Source organism: Corvus kubaryi, unplaced genomic scaffold (genome assembly GCF_017639235.1).
Source record: "Corvus kubaryi isolate FWS band 111438036 unplaced genomic scaffold, C.kubaryi_AGA036_p1.0 37308, whole genome shotgun sequence".
Classification (NCBI taxonomy): Eukaryota; Metazoa; Chordata; class Aves; order Passeriformes; family Corvidae; genus Corvus; species Corvus kubaryi.
In genome coordinates, this window is record NW_024581096.1 from 7,799,221 (window position 1) to 7,815,475 (window position 16,255).

The window sequence follows — 16,255 nt, forward strand, 5'->3', positions numbered from 1 at the left end:
TTTCAGAAGAAAATAAAACAAAGAAGCAGAGACACTCCAGCAAAAATCCTGTTTTTCAACCTTCCTTCCTTCCTAATTCCTTCCTTCCTAATTCCTTCCTTCCTTCCTTCCTTCCTTCCTTCCTGCCTTCCTGCCTTCCTTCCTTCCTTCCTTCCTTCCTTCCTTCCTTCCTTCCTTCCTTCCTTCCTTCCTTCCTTCCTTCCCTCCTTCCCTCCTTCCTTCCTTCTTCCCCAGAAAACAGCCGGGGCCGCAGGTGGTTCATCCAGTGGATGTTCATCCGGGCGGCGGAGTGCGCCCGGGCCGCCCTCCGGAGCTGTTGCCCCGCTGCTGTCGATCCCGGGAGACCAGGCTTGGCGCGGGGTGCGCGGCACGGAACTGCCGCGGCGGGGCTGCGCGCCCTCCTTGCCTCCTTCGCCCTCCCTCCCTGGCCTGTAGCAAGCACTTGTTTGGTGGCCCTTCAGCCGCTGCAAGAAAATTTAAGGAAATTCAAACGAAACAGCAGCGTGATACAAAAGCAACATCTCTCGGCTAGGATGATGCTCAGAGCGGTATCCAGAGCCTGCCCCGAGCTCCGGCACGGATAGAAGGCTCGGAGAAAAGTGCCTATTGATTTAACACGGTTTGCCCCTGTCTAATGAGGGCAGAAACCGTGCAATACGGAAAGATCGGGTATACAGGCGAGTCTTCTCCGCTCCCCACCACCACCCCCACCACCCCGGAGCCTGCCTCCTTGGGAACTGCCTTCTTCTCCTGCACTTCACAAGCCCTGGGAGGTGAGGAGTGATCCTCCAGAAGGGCCGGCACACTGGGAGCTGTTAAGTTTATGTTTGTGGCGCCTGAGCTCAAACAGTCATTCAGTGGCTTGCTCTGTTATCAAGAAAACAACAATCAGGAACAATCAGTAAACAGGATCTCTTTCCAGCCCCTTTATTAACTACTTACAGCTTCGGCTAAAGCACGCAAAGCGCCCAGCAGCGTCATCTCTCACCGTAAAACGCTTTCGGCGTTTCGGGCGTTTGGAGAGGGCCAGGAAGGATCAGCGCCCGTGAGACCCACTCGGCACCACGGACCCCGACCCCTCCCCGGCTCCGTCCGGGCGCTGCGCTGGGGCTGGGGGTGCGGCGGCCTGAGGGTCGGCATCGCCTGAGGGGCCCTTATTCCTTCCCTGACATAGGTTCTTAAGTAACCCAACGTGAATTTGTTAGTGTATGTATGCATACAGATGTATATAAATGCAAACACTTACTGTTGAGGTGTTTAACTGATCTCAACTCTGGAATTCACGTACCCGGCTTCTGCGTCACACTGCCACGTTGGCTGGAGATGCTTGAGAGCTAGTTAACCTGGGTACAAATATTGAAATGAGAAGAGTTTGAATATTGATCTCAGTGTGTGCAAAGTCCTCAGAGAAATTATTGCGGGTTTTAACAGGCCTTATTTGACACCATTCAGAGTAGCTGCAGCAAGAAGAAAACCGGCGGATCTGGGACTGCTAATCGCCAATCTCGTCCATACCGGAAAGAGGAATCAGAGCAGGATCCTGACAGAGCACCATAAGGATATGCATGTCATGAAGAGGATCTTTCCTCTCGCTTACACCAATCTTACTCCCCAAGCTTAGGAAGAGTGTTCTACTGAAGACTCTAGAAGGACCCGCTCGAAAGTTTGTCTTTATTTGCTCCGTGGCAGAAAACACTCTAAAATTTGTGGGGCCTCTCAAATATATGTAATGAAAAAGGAAATCAAAGGCCATAAAAGAAAAAAAAAAAACCTAATGTCCGACGAATTTTGTTTAACCGAAGTTTCGAGGGTGGAGGTTCCGGGGTGACCGCGGCTCTGAGGGGCCGCAATGGCCATGGGGACGCGGAGACCCCGAGAGGCCGTCGCAGAAGCGACCCTACTCTTCCAATCCCCCAGACAGGGTTGGGGGTCTCAGGACCTCTGCGGGGGTGCAGGCAGCAGCCTGGAGGTAGATGCGTGTGTGCAGGCACATCGCGAGTGGGGTTCCGGCCTGCAGCTGCAGAACAGCGGCAGCGCTGCGGCTCCAAAGACACGCTGCTGCCCTGTGTGTTTCACGGTGCAAGACGCTGTGCTGGCAGCCCAAACGTCAACCCTCCCGGCGGGCTGCTTATCTCGACGACTGCCCCAGCCGCCCGGAGGGCGCGCCGGGACCGCGGGGCGCCGAACGGGGCTGGGGGGCCTTTCCCTCGCAAGGACCTTCAGCCAAAAGTCGCCCTTCCCTCCTGCGTGGCCCTCGGAACCGACAGGCATTCACCCGCCCGAAAGGCCTTCCCGGGGCCGGGGGACAGAGGGGCAGCTCTCCCCAGTCCCCCGGCGAGCAGGTTACTCTCTCGCGGTCACCCCTCGCCCTGCGTGACCCCGCGCGTCTCCCGCGGAGCCGCCGCTCCTACCACCTACGCGTTAGCCTCCCGGCGGCAAGAGGCGAACGCAAAGTCCCGAGGTTGCCCTGCCCTTACAGGTTTCCAGCGCCAGTTACAGACCCTCCCGAGTCGGAGATTCCGTCTCCAAACTCACCCAAGTAAGAGCGACTCCAACAACTTACACGTCAGACCACCGGGCAGAAATGATAGCCCTTCTCCCTCCCGCCCCCCGAAGCGCCGTACCAATCCTCTGATCCTGCATGAAAACACAAGTGTTACTAATCACACAGTTTAAGGTAGATTTCATATTTATTTAAATATTTATCAAGTACTCAAAAATGTATTACACTTGAGCATACAAAATGAATCCAGTTTCTAATCAGGATGATTGAAATCCTTGTATTAGATTTTAACATTTTTTAATGTTCTCTGTACTGTCGAAATGGTTTGTCTATAGCTGAGCTTGCTCAGGGTGGGCTGAGATGGTGAGGAGGGAGGGAAAAGAAGGTTATGTTAAGAAAACATTGGGGTTTGGAGTAACTGACATGCAAACCAACTTGTCTTTGTCAGACTGAAAATCTCTCTATATTCCAGTCCTTAAGGGTGTTTTAAAGCGAACCTTTGTCTTGTGCTGCCCGGGAGCACTAGGGAGCAGTTGGATTGGAGCAAAAACAACCCTTTCCCATTTTTTTTTTAATTTACTTCTTTCTACTTTTCCCGAAGAAATCTCCCAAGTTTCTAGCTTTCACCACCCTCTCCCCCGCAAATTAAAAAAGGAAGAAAAGAGGGAGTGAAGAGAGGGAAGTCGACAGAAAATAAGGAACATATTCGTGCAATTTCACAGCAATATCCCCGACAGAAATATCCCCACAACTATTCCTCCTGCAGCATTATTCAATTGTTTTGACAGCAGACATTGATAAATAATGGTCATACTTGACTTGTTAAGCAAAAAGCGTCCCTTTTATCAGGAGCTTATACTTAAAGTACAGGTCACTTCAACAATCTCAACAACGAGGCTTTGGTATACAGCACTTTCTTTTTATTATTTTTTAAAAATAGTAGAACTCAGCAAAAAGCCTGAGCTCTCAGTTCTTTAGATGTCTTAACGTTATGTCTGATCATGCCTAGAGTAATATCACTTTTAAGGGCAAGGAATGGGGTGGGGGAACAAGAGACTTTCTAACGTTATCGATTGAAAGCTAAGGCATCCAGCTAGCCCTGATACAGTTGTTGAAACGGAAATTTACAAGCTGGTCGTTAATACTTGCAATAAAATATCACACTCCTTTTATTCGCTAACGACCGGCTTTGCATGCAATATTTTATTTCAGGTATTTTAGCTGCTAACCTGTAAATATTTAAAAGAGGGAACTTTGTTCATTATTTAATGTTAATATTATTATTATTATTATTATTATTTTTCTATCTCAAACGCTTATCTAGTGAAATAGTCCTGAAGATATAATAATTCTACATATGGCGCTTTTATTTCACATCATATTTAAGGAAAGAAAAAGGACAAAAACACATAGAAATAGACATATAATTCAAAGACCACGGTACAACCTTTTCTTTTTTTTTTTCTTTTTCTTTTTTTTTCTTTTTTCTTTTTTACTTCAGCAAACAAAAAAAAATAGTCAACTGACATGAAAAGTGGCAAGTCTTCCAATAATAAATAATAAATTACTTTATAATTTTGCAATGCAAGAGCAAACAAAAGGAGTGATTTTTTTTTCTTTTTACTTTTCCTATTTTTTTTTTTACCTTTTTTCCTATTTTTTTTTCTAGAGAGTGAGAGAGAAAGAGAAAGAGAAAGAGAAAGAGAGAAAAACAGTCGTTATAACCAATGACTATACACATCTCTGGGGGAGGGGAAGGTTCTTGGGCGGACACATTTCAAACACAATCCCGAGACGCTTTGTGGCAAAATAGAGGTATACCTTGTTGCAATGTTTTTATAAATTCGCCTTTAAAGAGGAATTCAAAAACCTATTTTTAATCGCATGAGACTTAATAGGGGGTGGATCTCGACCAAACAAAATCAAAACCCTGCTACAGGCATGCTAGAAGAGACCCAGGAAACAACCCCTTGTTAAGAGTCAACTAAAAACAACATTGCAAACCAATGCAGCTCCACCTTCCTGCAAGGAATCTTTCAACAATGCAGGGCTGAATCGTCTCTTTCCTGATGATGGAAAACCTGCTGGAGCTTCTTTTGGCAAGGCTATCCCCAGTATAGAAACAGCACCATTCGGAATGGGAGGGACCGGATAGAAAGTCCCTCTACCTTGGTTTCTCCCTAAGATGTGCAGTCAAATGAAAAGATTTCCTTTTTTTTTTTTTTTTTTTTTTGAGATCCACGAGTACAAATCCTTTATATTTGGAAAACGTCTTTTCGATCCTCCTCTGATCGTTGAAAAGCGCGGGGTCTGTGGTTCTTTTAAGTATTTTTTTTCTAGTAAGATCCCATGATTGTCTTCACAGTGTTGCTACCATATTACCTTGTCTTTTCAAATATGACTCCGTTCATCTCATGGAGCAGTTCCTTGCTAGGTTCGTTACAGGGTTGTTAAATATTCTTTCCCCCTAAATTTTGAAGTCCCAACACGTTCACTTTCCCACTCTCTTCAACAGGGATGAGGGTAAGGGCAGAAACAACAACAACAGAAATTTGAATGAATGTTCCTCATGCCTCAATAGGACTGGCTACCATGCTGTTGGGTGTATCTGGCAGCTGAGAGGACATTGATGCTACTTCACTTCCAGTAGAATTGGAACCGGGTCCTCCTTCTGAAAAATTAACCTGCCAAAAAGGGGAAAAAAAAAAAAAAAAAAGAAAAAAAAAGGAAAAAAAAAGAGAGAGAGAGAAAAAAAAAAGAAGAAGAAAAATAAGAAAAAGAAGTGTTGCTGCAACTGTAAAACTCAAAGAAAAGTAGCAGGCAAAGAAGAACACAAAAATAAATACACAAGGCATGCAGCCAATAGGCCTGATACATCTCGACAGGAGGCTGTGTCACTGCTGGTTGCTCTGTTTAGCTTCCCCATTGACTTCACAGGAACTTTCTTCAGGCCTTCGGCCAAATCACCAAGAAAAAGTAGATTAAAAAAAATGGAAAATGAAGACTGAAAAAATCAAGCAAATAAACAAACAAACTTATTAATGAGGCCTTCTTCCCTGTCTTGCAAGAGTGGCAGTCCCAACAGGATGTTCTAGTCAATTATTTAGGAGTGCATGTGTTTTCTTGACATGAAACTGAAAGATTACTATTTTCCCCTTTTGTGCATATACCAAAATAAACCTGGAAGGAGCATCCAGGAGCAGAAGGCATTTGAAAGCAGCCATCCTCTTTCATTTGTGATTCGAGGCTGATGCTATCTCTTCTTAGTGAGAGTCAGTTTGATAAAAAAGGTCACACTATTCCATCCTAATGTGCCCCGCTGCTCCTGTTAGTTTAGGAGTAGCGTTGGGAAAAAGCATGACTTGAAGGGTGGGGCTTTGCTAATCCAGAAGCATTTCTTTGGCACCTATTTAGCTGGCCAGTTCTGTGATTAAGGCCCTTTTCAGATTAGAACCGTGCTTTGAGTCGCCAATGAACGGCCTGTTCCTTTCACTGTTCTTTATTTTGACTCTTCTCAGTATCGCGTGTTATATCGAATGTTCATCAATATTAACTTGTCAACCTAATGGTCTATTTACCTATATGTGTATGTGTATTTGGACTATCCATCTTCCATCCTGATTTTTTTCCTTTTTTTGAACGATTTAATACAAAAACTCACTGCATCAAAGGTTCTTAAAGTCTCGTATTTTGTTAAGGCACGGTAAGTAAGGCAACCAAAGGAGATATTTTTTTTCCCGTCTGATGGACAGCTGGATTAAAGCAGGAAAAGCAGTGGTTTCTTTCTTTAGATATAAGAGGATGCAAATAGACCTGCTGCTGTGCTACAGTTTCCCAAGCAAGCATAGTGTGCCAGTGAGGGAAACACACTGCAGACTGCTGTCGGGCAAAAGAAAAGGAATTCTGCAGGAGAGCATGGTACTAAACTGAAAAGATCTGAACACAACGTTAGATTCAACTACAAACCTTTGTCTTCCATCGCTTGATGTGAAAAAAAAAAAAAAAAAAAAAAGCCCAAGACATCAAAAAAAGACTTTCACGTGAATTTTTCATAACTGTTATTTTGTATCCCTGAAACACTATACACAATGTACCTTATTATTTTAAAGATCTGGTTTTAACATACTTAGGCCAGGAAATTGACTTAAGACTGAACTTCTCTCCTTAATTCACCTTGTTGAACCTTAGTATTGTTGGTCATATGGTCACATATGGGCTGCCAAGTGATGTAGGTGTAAGGAAGTGAGTTAAGGACACAATTTATTCTAAAAGGTCTATTTTCTTTTGACTTAAGGTAGTTTATCATATTGCTTGAATTTTTCATCTAAATATGTACTAGCAATTTCCTTTCCAAAGAACAATACTCAGTGTAAGATATATATATATGTATAGATTCTTGTGTATATATAGATACATAAAGTTATATCTAGAGGTACATGCTTAAGACAAGGACTTTGAAATTTTAATTAAGAGATTCATATTTGTCTGACAAAACGAGGGCCCTGGCTGACATTGTAGTCATGTATTTAAAATACATCCTACAGCCTAAAGGCAAAATCTGCCTGAACTGGGGAGGGGCGAATTCTAGAAACTGCTTTCACAAATGTAAGTACAACTAAATGACATATAAAGAATGTTCTAGTGGAGTGCTTTCGGTTTTCAGGAGTGTGCGAGCTGTTATCAGACCTGAGTCGGGCCTTATCCAAACTCACACTCAATTCAGCAATATGTCTGCTGTACGCTAAGGTCGATTTTGCACCAAGCTCTGTGAAATCAATTCAGTTCTCTGCTTTTACAGATGCAGTCATGCCCGCCTTGCAATTTCTGGAAAACCCAGCTAATCTGGATTGCTTGTCTTTCTCAGAGCATCTGGCACCTGGAGTGAATCGCCCATTGTTCTGACCCGGGTACCGGCTGGCTCGGGCTGGGAACCGACACTTACTAGTTGCTGAAAAGCAGGTTGGTCTATGTCACTCTGCAATGCGAAGTCACTCAGTACTTTCCAGGGCGGCTGGTAACTCTGCACCTCCACGGGGTTCGCCTGCAAACCACCGTCATGTCTCTCCGGACTAGCAGCCACCATCGGAGTTCCTGTCATCCCTTGGATATTCTGTAAACAGCCCAGCAAAGGATGTTAATGAGCTTGGTTAGCTTTATTGTATATAAACGCTGAGTCAATAAACTGCTTTCTATCTTATCTATACGGTCGCTTGTATTTGCTTTGTTAATCTGCTGTGAATGTCTTACTCTATTCTACTCTAAGTCAGCCTGTTTCTACTCGCTGCATTTATCACGGTGGAAGTTTACTTTCTTTCCCTTTAATCCTCCTATTCGTCCCAAAGTATACCCCCTCCGCCCCAAGCTCTCAAACACGAGCGCTCTGTATCTCGACTGCCAGTGCACGTCTCAGAACGAGAAACGGTTAATCCTGCTCCCTTCTATAGCTCGCATCCAGTCTGGTTTTGTTTTGCGTGACCTTAACTGGATCGTATATCCACTGCACGGCAAACCTGGGGTACGTCATTACCGCGCTTTTTCCAAAAGAAAAAAAGAAAAGAAAAAAAAAAAAAAAAAAAAAAAAAAAAAAAAAAAGAAAAAACCCTCTCAGTATGCCCTGTGGTGCAGGCACAGTGTACACCATAACTCCAAGCCTCGACGAATAGATTGTTCAGGCGAGTTAATAACACCGTGTTTTATTGCATTCCAACAGAGTAAAATGAAACTCCTTAAATTCCACTTAACTAGGCAGCCTTATGAATTAATAGTCATTCTCAGGTCAGTCAATATACCCAGGGAGAGTAAGAGACTCTTCTTCAAGTGGACTAACAACAACAAAAAAGAAAGAAATTTGGCTTAAAATGGAGACAGACCATTTGTTCTGCTGAACCCAGTGCATTCCACTTGTTTACATCACCCGTGCATATATCTGCAGAAAAGAGCTCTACAGAGATGTAACTATATATAAGTTAGCCTCTAAGCACGATGGTAATTCCGAAAAATTTGCATTGCATTTGTCTTTTTCTACAGTAAGTGCGCTGACAAAGACATGCACTATGTAGTATATAAAGTGCTAAGAAAAACACTTATTTTTACTTTTTCTAAAACTTTTTTTACTTCTGGATTTACTCGTGTTTAAAAACATGGAAGAAGGCAAAAGCGTCATTTTTCCCTTAATGAATCCTTAGCATTGGAATATAAATATTAGACGAGACTGGGTTTATTACATCCTGTAAGGTCTGCAGGTCTCCTTCATATGCAGAGAAGTTAGTCTAAGCTACTGCGTATCCTTAGCCCCACAAATTCTGAGTTCGCCTGAGCAGCCTAGATCGGCTCCTCGCCGTGGTCTGTTTCGATTGCACTGACAGCAGAAACTAACGCGTAATAGCTAAGCAGTGTCGTTTTCTTTGTTTTTAGGGAGATCGCAAAAAATCAACAGCATCAAACCGAGCCCTGGGGCTGTCCGGGCCGGACATACCCCAGGCGTTTCTCCTTGGGAATTAAGGCAGCACACGGACAGAGGCTGAAGCCACTTACAGTTTTGTCATTGGGTTGCTGCTGCTGAAGTTGCTTCATCATAATGCTCCTTTTTTTGTCCTTGCATCTCTTGTTTTGAAACCAAACCCTGATGACCCTCGGGCTGAGGCCGGTCATTTCTACCAGTTGCTCTTTCATGAGGGCGTCAGGTCTGGGGTTGGCAGCGTAGCAGGTCCTCAAGGTGTGAAGCTGTTTTTCATTAAGGACAGTCCGGACTCGGGTGGTCTTCTCGGGCTGCTTGTGGACGTGGGGCCGCAGAGCTGGCTGTCTGGCAGAGATAGGTTCTGCTGTAAGGGAAGGGGAAGGGAGGAACAGGATCCCCATGAGTAGGAAGCAGGGAGTCTGCAGAGACTATGAATCTAAGCTGGTGGGACAGGGGGAGGTGGCGGGCGGAGGGGCGGGGGGGCGGGTGATGAACCCTCTTTCAAAGGCCATTCAAACACTCAGATCTATCGGAGCTGCTGCAGCCTCGTCTGCTTTATGCAGTGGTGGAGTGACTGACATTTCTGACTCCACAGACAATTAATTTGCAAAAACAAACCACCCCCTAAAACCCCTAATGACAGAAGCTTGAACCTGTATGAAACTTGACAGCGGAGGGCAAGTTAGCTAAGGTGTATGTACGCTAGGAAAGGCACAGGAGGGGTTTATGTATTTATTTCCTGACAAATCACCAAAACAGAGTTTTGGCCCGAAAATTAATGAAAGAATGCTTCTTAAATTAATCATAATTCCGGTCTGCTTCTTCTGTAGTGAATCTACCTCATTTTACCCAGAAGCCGTGATAACATGCAACGGCTGCCGGCAGTTTGACGCTTCCAAACCAGACCAAAACAAGCCAAATCCTCTGCACCATGCCAATGGAAGAAAAGCCTGTGAGAGCTCCCTATCTCAAAGCACGGGAGATGGGATTTATCTTAGAAATTGGAGGTGCTAGGAGCATTTGCATATTCTTTAGATGAATAATTTAAAAATATGTATCTGGTGATTTGAAAAGGAGAGCAAGCCCAGCAACTCGTAGAAACTGCCAAGAAACGCAAAATTATGGGTGGCATCACATCAAGAGCTCAAACTGTTCCTGTGACTCTGCTATTCTTCTGTGCGTTGTGTAGCTGTAGCTATTAGGTGTAATCTGACCCAGTCGAGGGAAAAATAAAAACACTATCTTACTACTTTTTTCTTTTCTTTTTTTTTTTTTTTTTTGCTAAAATTGTTTAGCTAACAGAAGTGCTCGCTTTTGTACAGTCGGGTTCCGACTTTTCTAACTGTAACAATACATCAACAAATGCGATGACGACAATACGAAGGCTTCAAATCTTATCAGTATTGTTCCTGCCGACACACTAAGCCTTTCGGAGACATGCACAAACACGATACAGGGAGCACAATCTCTCTAGAATTCTGCCCTGATCAGTTACTGGATTATTTCTCCCTATATATAGATATGTCATCTGAAAGTAGCTCAGAAGAGGGAAATGAACCCGTTTCAGAATAGCTGTGTTTACCAATAAACTTCCGAGTTACAGTTACTTGCACAGTAAAAGCGCCGGCCAACCTTGTATTGTCCAGCCTAGTTAGCCTCAGAGACGTGTACCTCCCTAAAGCTAAGCGTCTCTGAGTATTTGACGTACCCGTCGAGAACTGGAAGTGTGAATGGAGTTGTAAGGTGGGGCGACTCTGAAGTTACAAGGCTTCTCTTTTGAGAAGAAATTCTCATCAAATCACATGAAACGTTTCAAGAAGGCAAGAGTCACTTTAAAAGGCAATTACCGAAGATTAGCTTGTTGACAGTTTTAAATTACAGCCTAAGCGCCAGCCTGTAGTTATGAAGTCTATCTCTTTTCAGACCCCACTTCCTCCAGCGCTCAGAACAGCTTCTCCGTCCCCTCCTAAGGCAGCGGAAGGGTCTGAAAACGCAGACCTGCTCTCCGCAGCGGCTCGTCCCTCTCCGGCTCAGGCTCAGGGCTGCCCCGGGCTCGGGGGGAGGTGATGGAGGACTCCCGCACCCGGTGCGCGGTGGGGGCAGGAGGAGGGCAGGCAGGAGGGTGGGGTTGCTGCCCCTCCGCAGGTGTTCCGCGAACGCGGGCGTTTCTAGCGGCAGGTGGACCCGCAGCAGCCCCGAGCGTGGGACGCGTCTCCGCCGCCGCCTCTCCGCGGGTGCGCACGCTCGGGCTCGGCTCTCCACGGAGGCGCGGGACCCGCTGAGACCGTGGGGTTCTCCCCGCCGCCCGGAGCGGGGCCGGGCATTGCCAAACCCCGCGGGTTTCCGCGGCGCTGGGCGCGGGCGGTACCTGCCATCTGCAGCGGCCGGGCGGGATGCAGGGGGCTGAGAGGGTCCCCGCCGCCCAGGCTGGCCCGCTCCACCACGTCGTGGTCCGCCCGGCAGAAGAGGCCGTCCTCCCGCAGCGCGAATTCATCGCCGGGGATGAGCTGGCGGCTGCAGGCCACGCAGCGGAAACACTCGATGTGGTACACCTTGGCGCGGGCGCGCATCACGAAGTCATTCTTGCTGAAGCCGATGCTGCATTTGGCGCACTTGATTCCGTATAACCTGAGCAGGGCCCAGCCCAGAAAGAAGGAGAAGGGAGGGAAGGAGGGAGAGCACGGGAGGGGGAAGGGGGAGGGCAGGGAAGGGGCGGGGGGGAGAAAGGAAAAGGAAAAAGAAAGAGGTTTTCACTCCCGTTCGTGGGCAGCCCCTGGCCCCGCGTAGACGCGCCACGCTCCATCCACTACTTTAAAAAGCATGAAAAATACAGAAGCCAGAAGAGGAAAGGAATAAGCCGGGTTCACTTGCAGTCGGTGCCCTGATCCCTGTGCCGTACAAGGCGGAGTAATCACGAATGCACCGGTGGAAGAAGAGAGTTGGGAGGAAGAGGTGTAACGAGAAACAAAAAAAACGACCCCCTTTCTTCCCGAGGATATCCGACCTCTCCCCCTTGCCCCAGAGCTCGGGCTGCAGCAGGAGCGGGGCCATCCCTGCCCTCTCCCTGCCTCCTCACCTGACCTAGCCTGGCCTGAGGCTGAACTGGACTACCCGGGCGCACCAGGGAAAGGCGAGACTGCTGAAGCTGCCATCCACTCCCCAGACACAAACCTGCCAGCTTCACCAAATTGTGATACTTTTTGCCCGGACCCACTCAAGACTTGTGCCGCTTGGTGTGTGCCCGGACTGCCGTCAGCTTAGCCTCTGGGACCCAGCAGGGGTGACTGCCAGGGCAGGGTCTCTTCCCCTAGTCCCCTCTCACCAGATTAATTTAATACAACAATATAAGCATAACACACATGCCTCCTCAGGCTCACATATATAGTAGTGCAGCTCCTCCCTCCCGCCCCCAACTAAAAGGCAGTTTCAGTGCTCTGGCTCTGCAGCTTGTCTCTACCTCAGCCTCTCTGCCCCGTCTCTCCTCCTCCTGACGCTCCCATCCTGAGCCGGGGCTCAAGCGCTCCGGTAGGAATGAGAGGGCAACTTCTCGCTGACAGGCCCACACAGCAAATAATGAGTTTCTGGAGTGGGTGGCGGGCTCCTCGTCTCCCGTGGAGGAGAGGAGGACAGTTCACCCAGCAGTAGATAGACATGAGAAAATGCTCCAACTCGGGTGTCTAGAACTGCACACTCTCTCGGCTCCCACCGGGTGTTTCTTAGCCAAAGTCCTTGGTATGATCTAAAATTAACGTATTTCCGCACTTATGCACTCTCACAATCCACAGAACTGTGAAAGCTGCTTCTAAAACTGAGCTAATATTTATCCCCACCAATCTCCTCACCAGTATACTTCCTTAGAGATACAGTCTGTAATGTATGCTTGTGAGTACACACTTCTTTAGCTTTTATGGCTATAGAAGTGTACTAATCCTATATTCCGAGCTCCATATACACGAGTTACACAGTTTTGAGAAGAAAAAACCAAACAGCTAAACAGCAAAAGAACAGAGTGATCGTAAAGTGGGTGCATTCATAGGTACAAAAGTTGCAGTGGTTGCCCACAGGTTTGACACCTAGAGATTGGCTCAGGGTCTAATTCAAAGTCAACTTGCATGTAATGTACTTTTTCCTTTTTAAATTATGGCAAAATAAAAGTATTCCGTATTAATATAAAGAGATGATTTTTTTTTTCTGCTTAAGTTTCTCCCGCTGAGATCAGTCAGGAGGTAAGTGAACACATTTCTGTCCAAACGTTTTCCTTTCGTTTGAAATTAGAAAAGGACAACATTTAAAAGAACGGCTCCAAAGTTCGTTTAAAAGTAAAGAATTAAAAAACAAAAAAAAAAAAGTCTCTGATTTTCGCCATTTTAGAACTTGGAGAATAATCTCAGAATGGCTTGAAGGAATGGTCTGGTTGTGCACTGGAGAAAGAAAGACTCGAGAGTTTTATTTCAACTCAGAATTACACAGAAATCAGAAGATATCTAAGGTGGCTAGGTGATCTGCTTCCAAAACTTTCTGTAAAAAAAACCCCAAAAACTGTTCATACCTCAGTGTCATACAAACTTATGATTTGGCAAACCCAGCAAGCGACACTGAAACGGATCAGCATGACCCAGGAGCACAAATAATAAACACACTCGAAATTCTTGCTTTGGTTTCTCTATAGTGTCAGCATTGGCAACTCTCACATTTTATCAGTTACCAGATTTTAATGTGAGGAAGGAAGCAGTTCCATTATCTAAATATACCCAATTGTTCGCGAACAGATGATGGGCAATTTGATCTGCTCTGTCTAATTCATCAGCACAGATAAGATAAGAAAGAAAAGGCAGCCAGATATCACCAAAGGGGTTAATATTTAAAAAAGATTAAATGTCAGTTATTTTAGCTAAGAAACATTTCGGTCTAGGTTTTAACATCCGCATAAAAGGATCCTTCAATCCGAAGAAAATTTGGAGTTTGTTTTTGTTTTCCTTTTGCTTTTCCTTTTTGATAGGCCTGGTTTAAGTAGGGTTTTCTTTTTCTTATTTTTCTACCCGGGTATTTATTTTTACGGCATACATGCTTGAAGTGCCTTTCTTTTGAATGCCACTATGTCTTCGCAGAAACGCAGAGAGATGCATTTCTCAGGTTGTGCTAGAAAGTGATCTGTTCCGTGTTGCTCATAATATCTACACTATTGAAAATATTCTTCATTACCTACGATTCCCCACTTGCTTAGAATCACAGGATGCATTGCCAAAGTCCTCGGAAAGGTCCTACACGGTCCCGAACCTAGTTCTAATAATACAGATATTTGCATTTGAAACGATGAAACAAAAAACTTCACGACCAACTTTTTTCCTCACAGGTCTATTAATGGGAAAACACATAAAAACATACAACTTATCTTTTACCCGCTACCTCACAATTTTTCCTCTTAATTCCTCTGTCAAACGTATAAAGTTAAAAAGAAAAATAAAATCTCACGGAACAATTAAACAACGTAAATGGCGTACCTGATATAATCTCTTTTACAGTAGGTTTTGCCATCCCTAACAAAGCACGTACAGGTCTCGTCCAAATACTGATTACACTCTGCACACTTCAAACACGCCGCATGCCATTCCAAATCCGGAGAAACCCTCAGAATATACTGATCGTGAATTTGATTGCCGCAACCAACACATAGGGAAATCAGACGTTTTTCTGAAATGAAAATAAATACATGATTGACTAACCGTTTACTCTCCTACAGAGATAAACACACTTTTAATGTCATTCCCTTATAAAGCGTATTGTGGGAGCGTTGTTTGGTTTTTGCCTTTTTTTGTTTGTATATTGCGGGGGGGGGGGGGGCGCCGGGGTTGTGTTTGTTGGCGTTTCTTAGGGTTTTTTTAAAAAGAATATTATACTTTTGGATGGTAATTGAAGTGTGCCATCAAAACCTTGCCGCGCTTAGAAAGGAGGCGGAACATAAGTTAAAATGCAAAAGTGAAGAGTCTTTGGGGTGAAGGTCCTCATTTCACAAACCTTGCACGGAATCAAAACTCCAAACTCCCATGTTGTTTAATTTTTATTTTATTGTTTGCTTGTTTGAATGTCCTGCCTTACGAGGAGAACGCCTATGTGTTTCATTTCATATTTTAAGAGGCTCTGACTGGAAACGATGAAGCGTGGTTGGGTGCACTTCCCACTCAGCCCCTGCCCTCAGAAGACGGGAGTCGAGGCTTCTAGCAAGAACAAGCGTCATTACGGTTGCCACTTGCTCTCTTTTGCAAGTCTAATGCTAATACCCCTAGACCGACTGGGTGCTGGATGGTCAGACAGCCTCACCGCAGTCTATCACGAGAAAAATTTAAGGCTCCGTGGTCGGAGATCCCATCAAAATCCTGTCTGCTCCCCAAACTTTAAAAGAGAGTAGGACCCCAGGCTGTTAACATATATGGCTACAACAGAGCAAGCATGCAGGCATGGCAACAAAGGCACCTTCTCTACCATTCAAATGAAGTTCAGCACTTTAGCAGTTCGTCTGCCTGAGACGATTACAATAGACAGCACATTTATTCCAACAACGGTAAAGATTCCGCCTTACTTTTTGGTGGGTCTCCCATGTCTCCCATATCTGTAAGAGGGTGTAATGTCCACAGTGAAATGGTGTACGGTTTCGTTTTAAGACCCCAAAGTAGGTTTGAGAGCTGTCGCTAAAAATAAGAATAATAGTAATAATAATAATAAAAAAAAAAAAAAGTAGAAGAAGTATTAACAAAAGAAAAAAAAATCAAACTCGGGAAAAAAAAAAAAAAGAAAATGGCACAAAACACCACCGGCGTGGGAGACACTGTCAGGGCTGCGGAGAGAGAAGGGGACGCGCGGTGAGGCGCGGTGCGGGGCGCGGCGCCGGGGGCGCGGCGGGGTCCGTCCACGCGGAGCGGCGCAGCGCGGGAGCGGTGCGGAGCGGTGGCGGTGCGGCGCAGGAGCGGCGCAGGAGCGGCGCAGGAGCGGCGCAGGAGCGGCGCGGAGGCGCGGTGCGGTGCGGTGCGGTGCGGAGGCGCGGCGGTGCCGGACTGGGCGCTGGCGGCGCGGGCACTCGCCTCGCCCTTATCTCTTACTCAAACTTCTCTGCTCCAACTCAGCCCGCTCGCCATTGGCGCCACGTCACGCGCGGGGACGTCACGCCCGCGCGCGCCCATTGGCTGGGGCGGCGCGGCGCAGCTGCCCTGATTATCATATTTCAGCGTCTGGCGGCGCGGCCGCCCGGCTCGGGTTCGCGCGGCCAACTTTTCCTCGCTCCTTATTTGTATTTCCCTTTA

General features: G+C 46.0%; 1 protein-coding gene across 2 annotated transcripts; it reads right to left on the reverse strand.

Moving 5' to 3' along the window:
• Positions 1-2,671: 2,671 nt before the first annotated feature.
• Positions 2,672-15,863, reverse strand: ISL1 (ISL LIM homeobox 1). 2 transcript variants are annotated; one of them, XM_042028376.1, is made up of 6 exons: positions 15,538-15,863; positions 14,462-14,651; positions 11,329-11,588; positions 9,038-9,321; positions 7,446-7,613; positions 2,672-5,187 (listed from the first exon to the last, which is right to left on the reverse strand). In XM_042028376.1, exons 1-6 carry the CDS (start codon positions 15,563-15,565, stop codon positions 5,071-5,073), a joined length of 1,047 nt encoding a protein of 348 aa, XP_041884310.1. In that variant the 5' UTR covers positions 15,566-15,863; the 3' UTR covers positions 2,672-5,070. The 2 variants fall into 2 exon arrangements, with proteins under 2 accessions (XP_041884310.1, XP_041884309.1); XM_042028375.1 differs by having other exon boundaries at positions 9,038-9,324.
• Between the last annotated feature and the right edge of the window lie 392 nt (positions 15,864-16,255).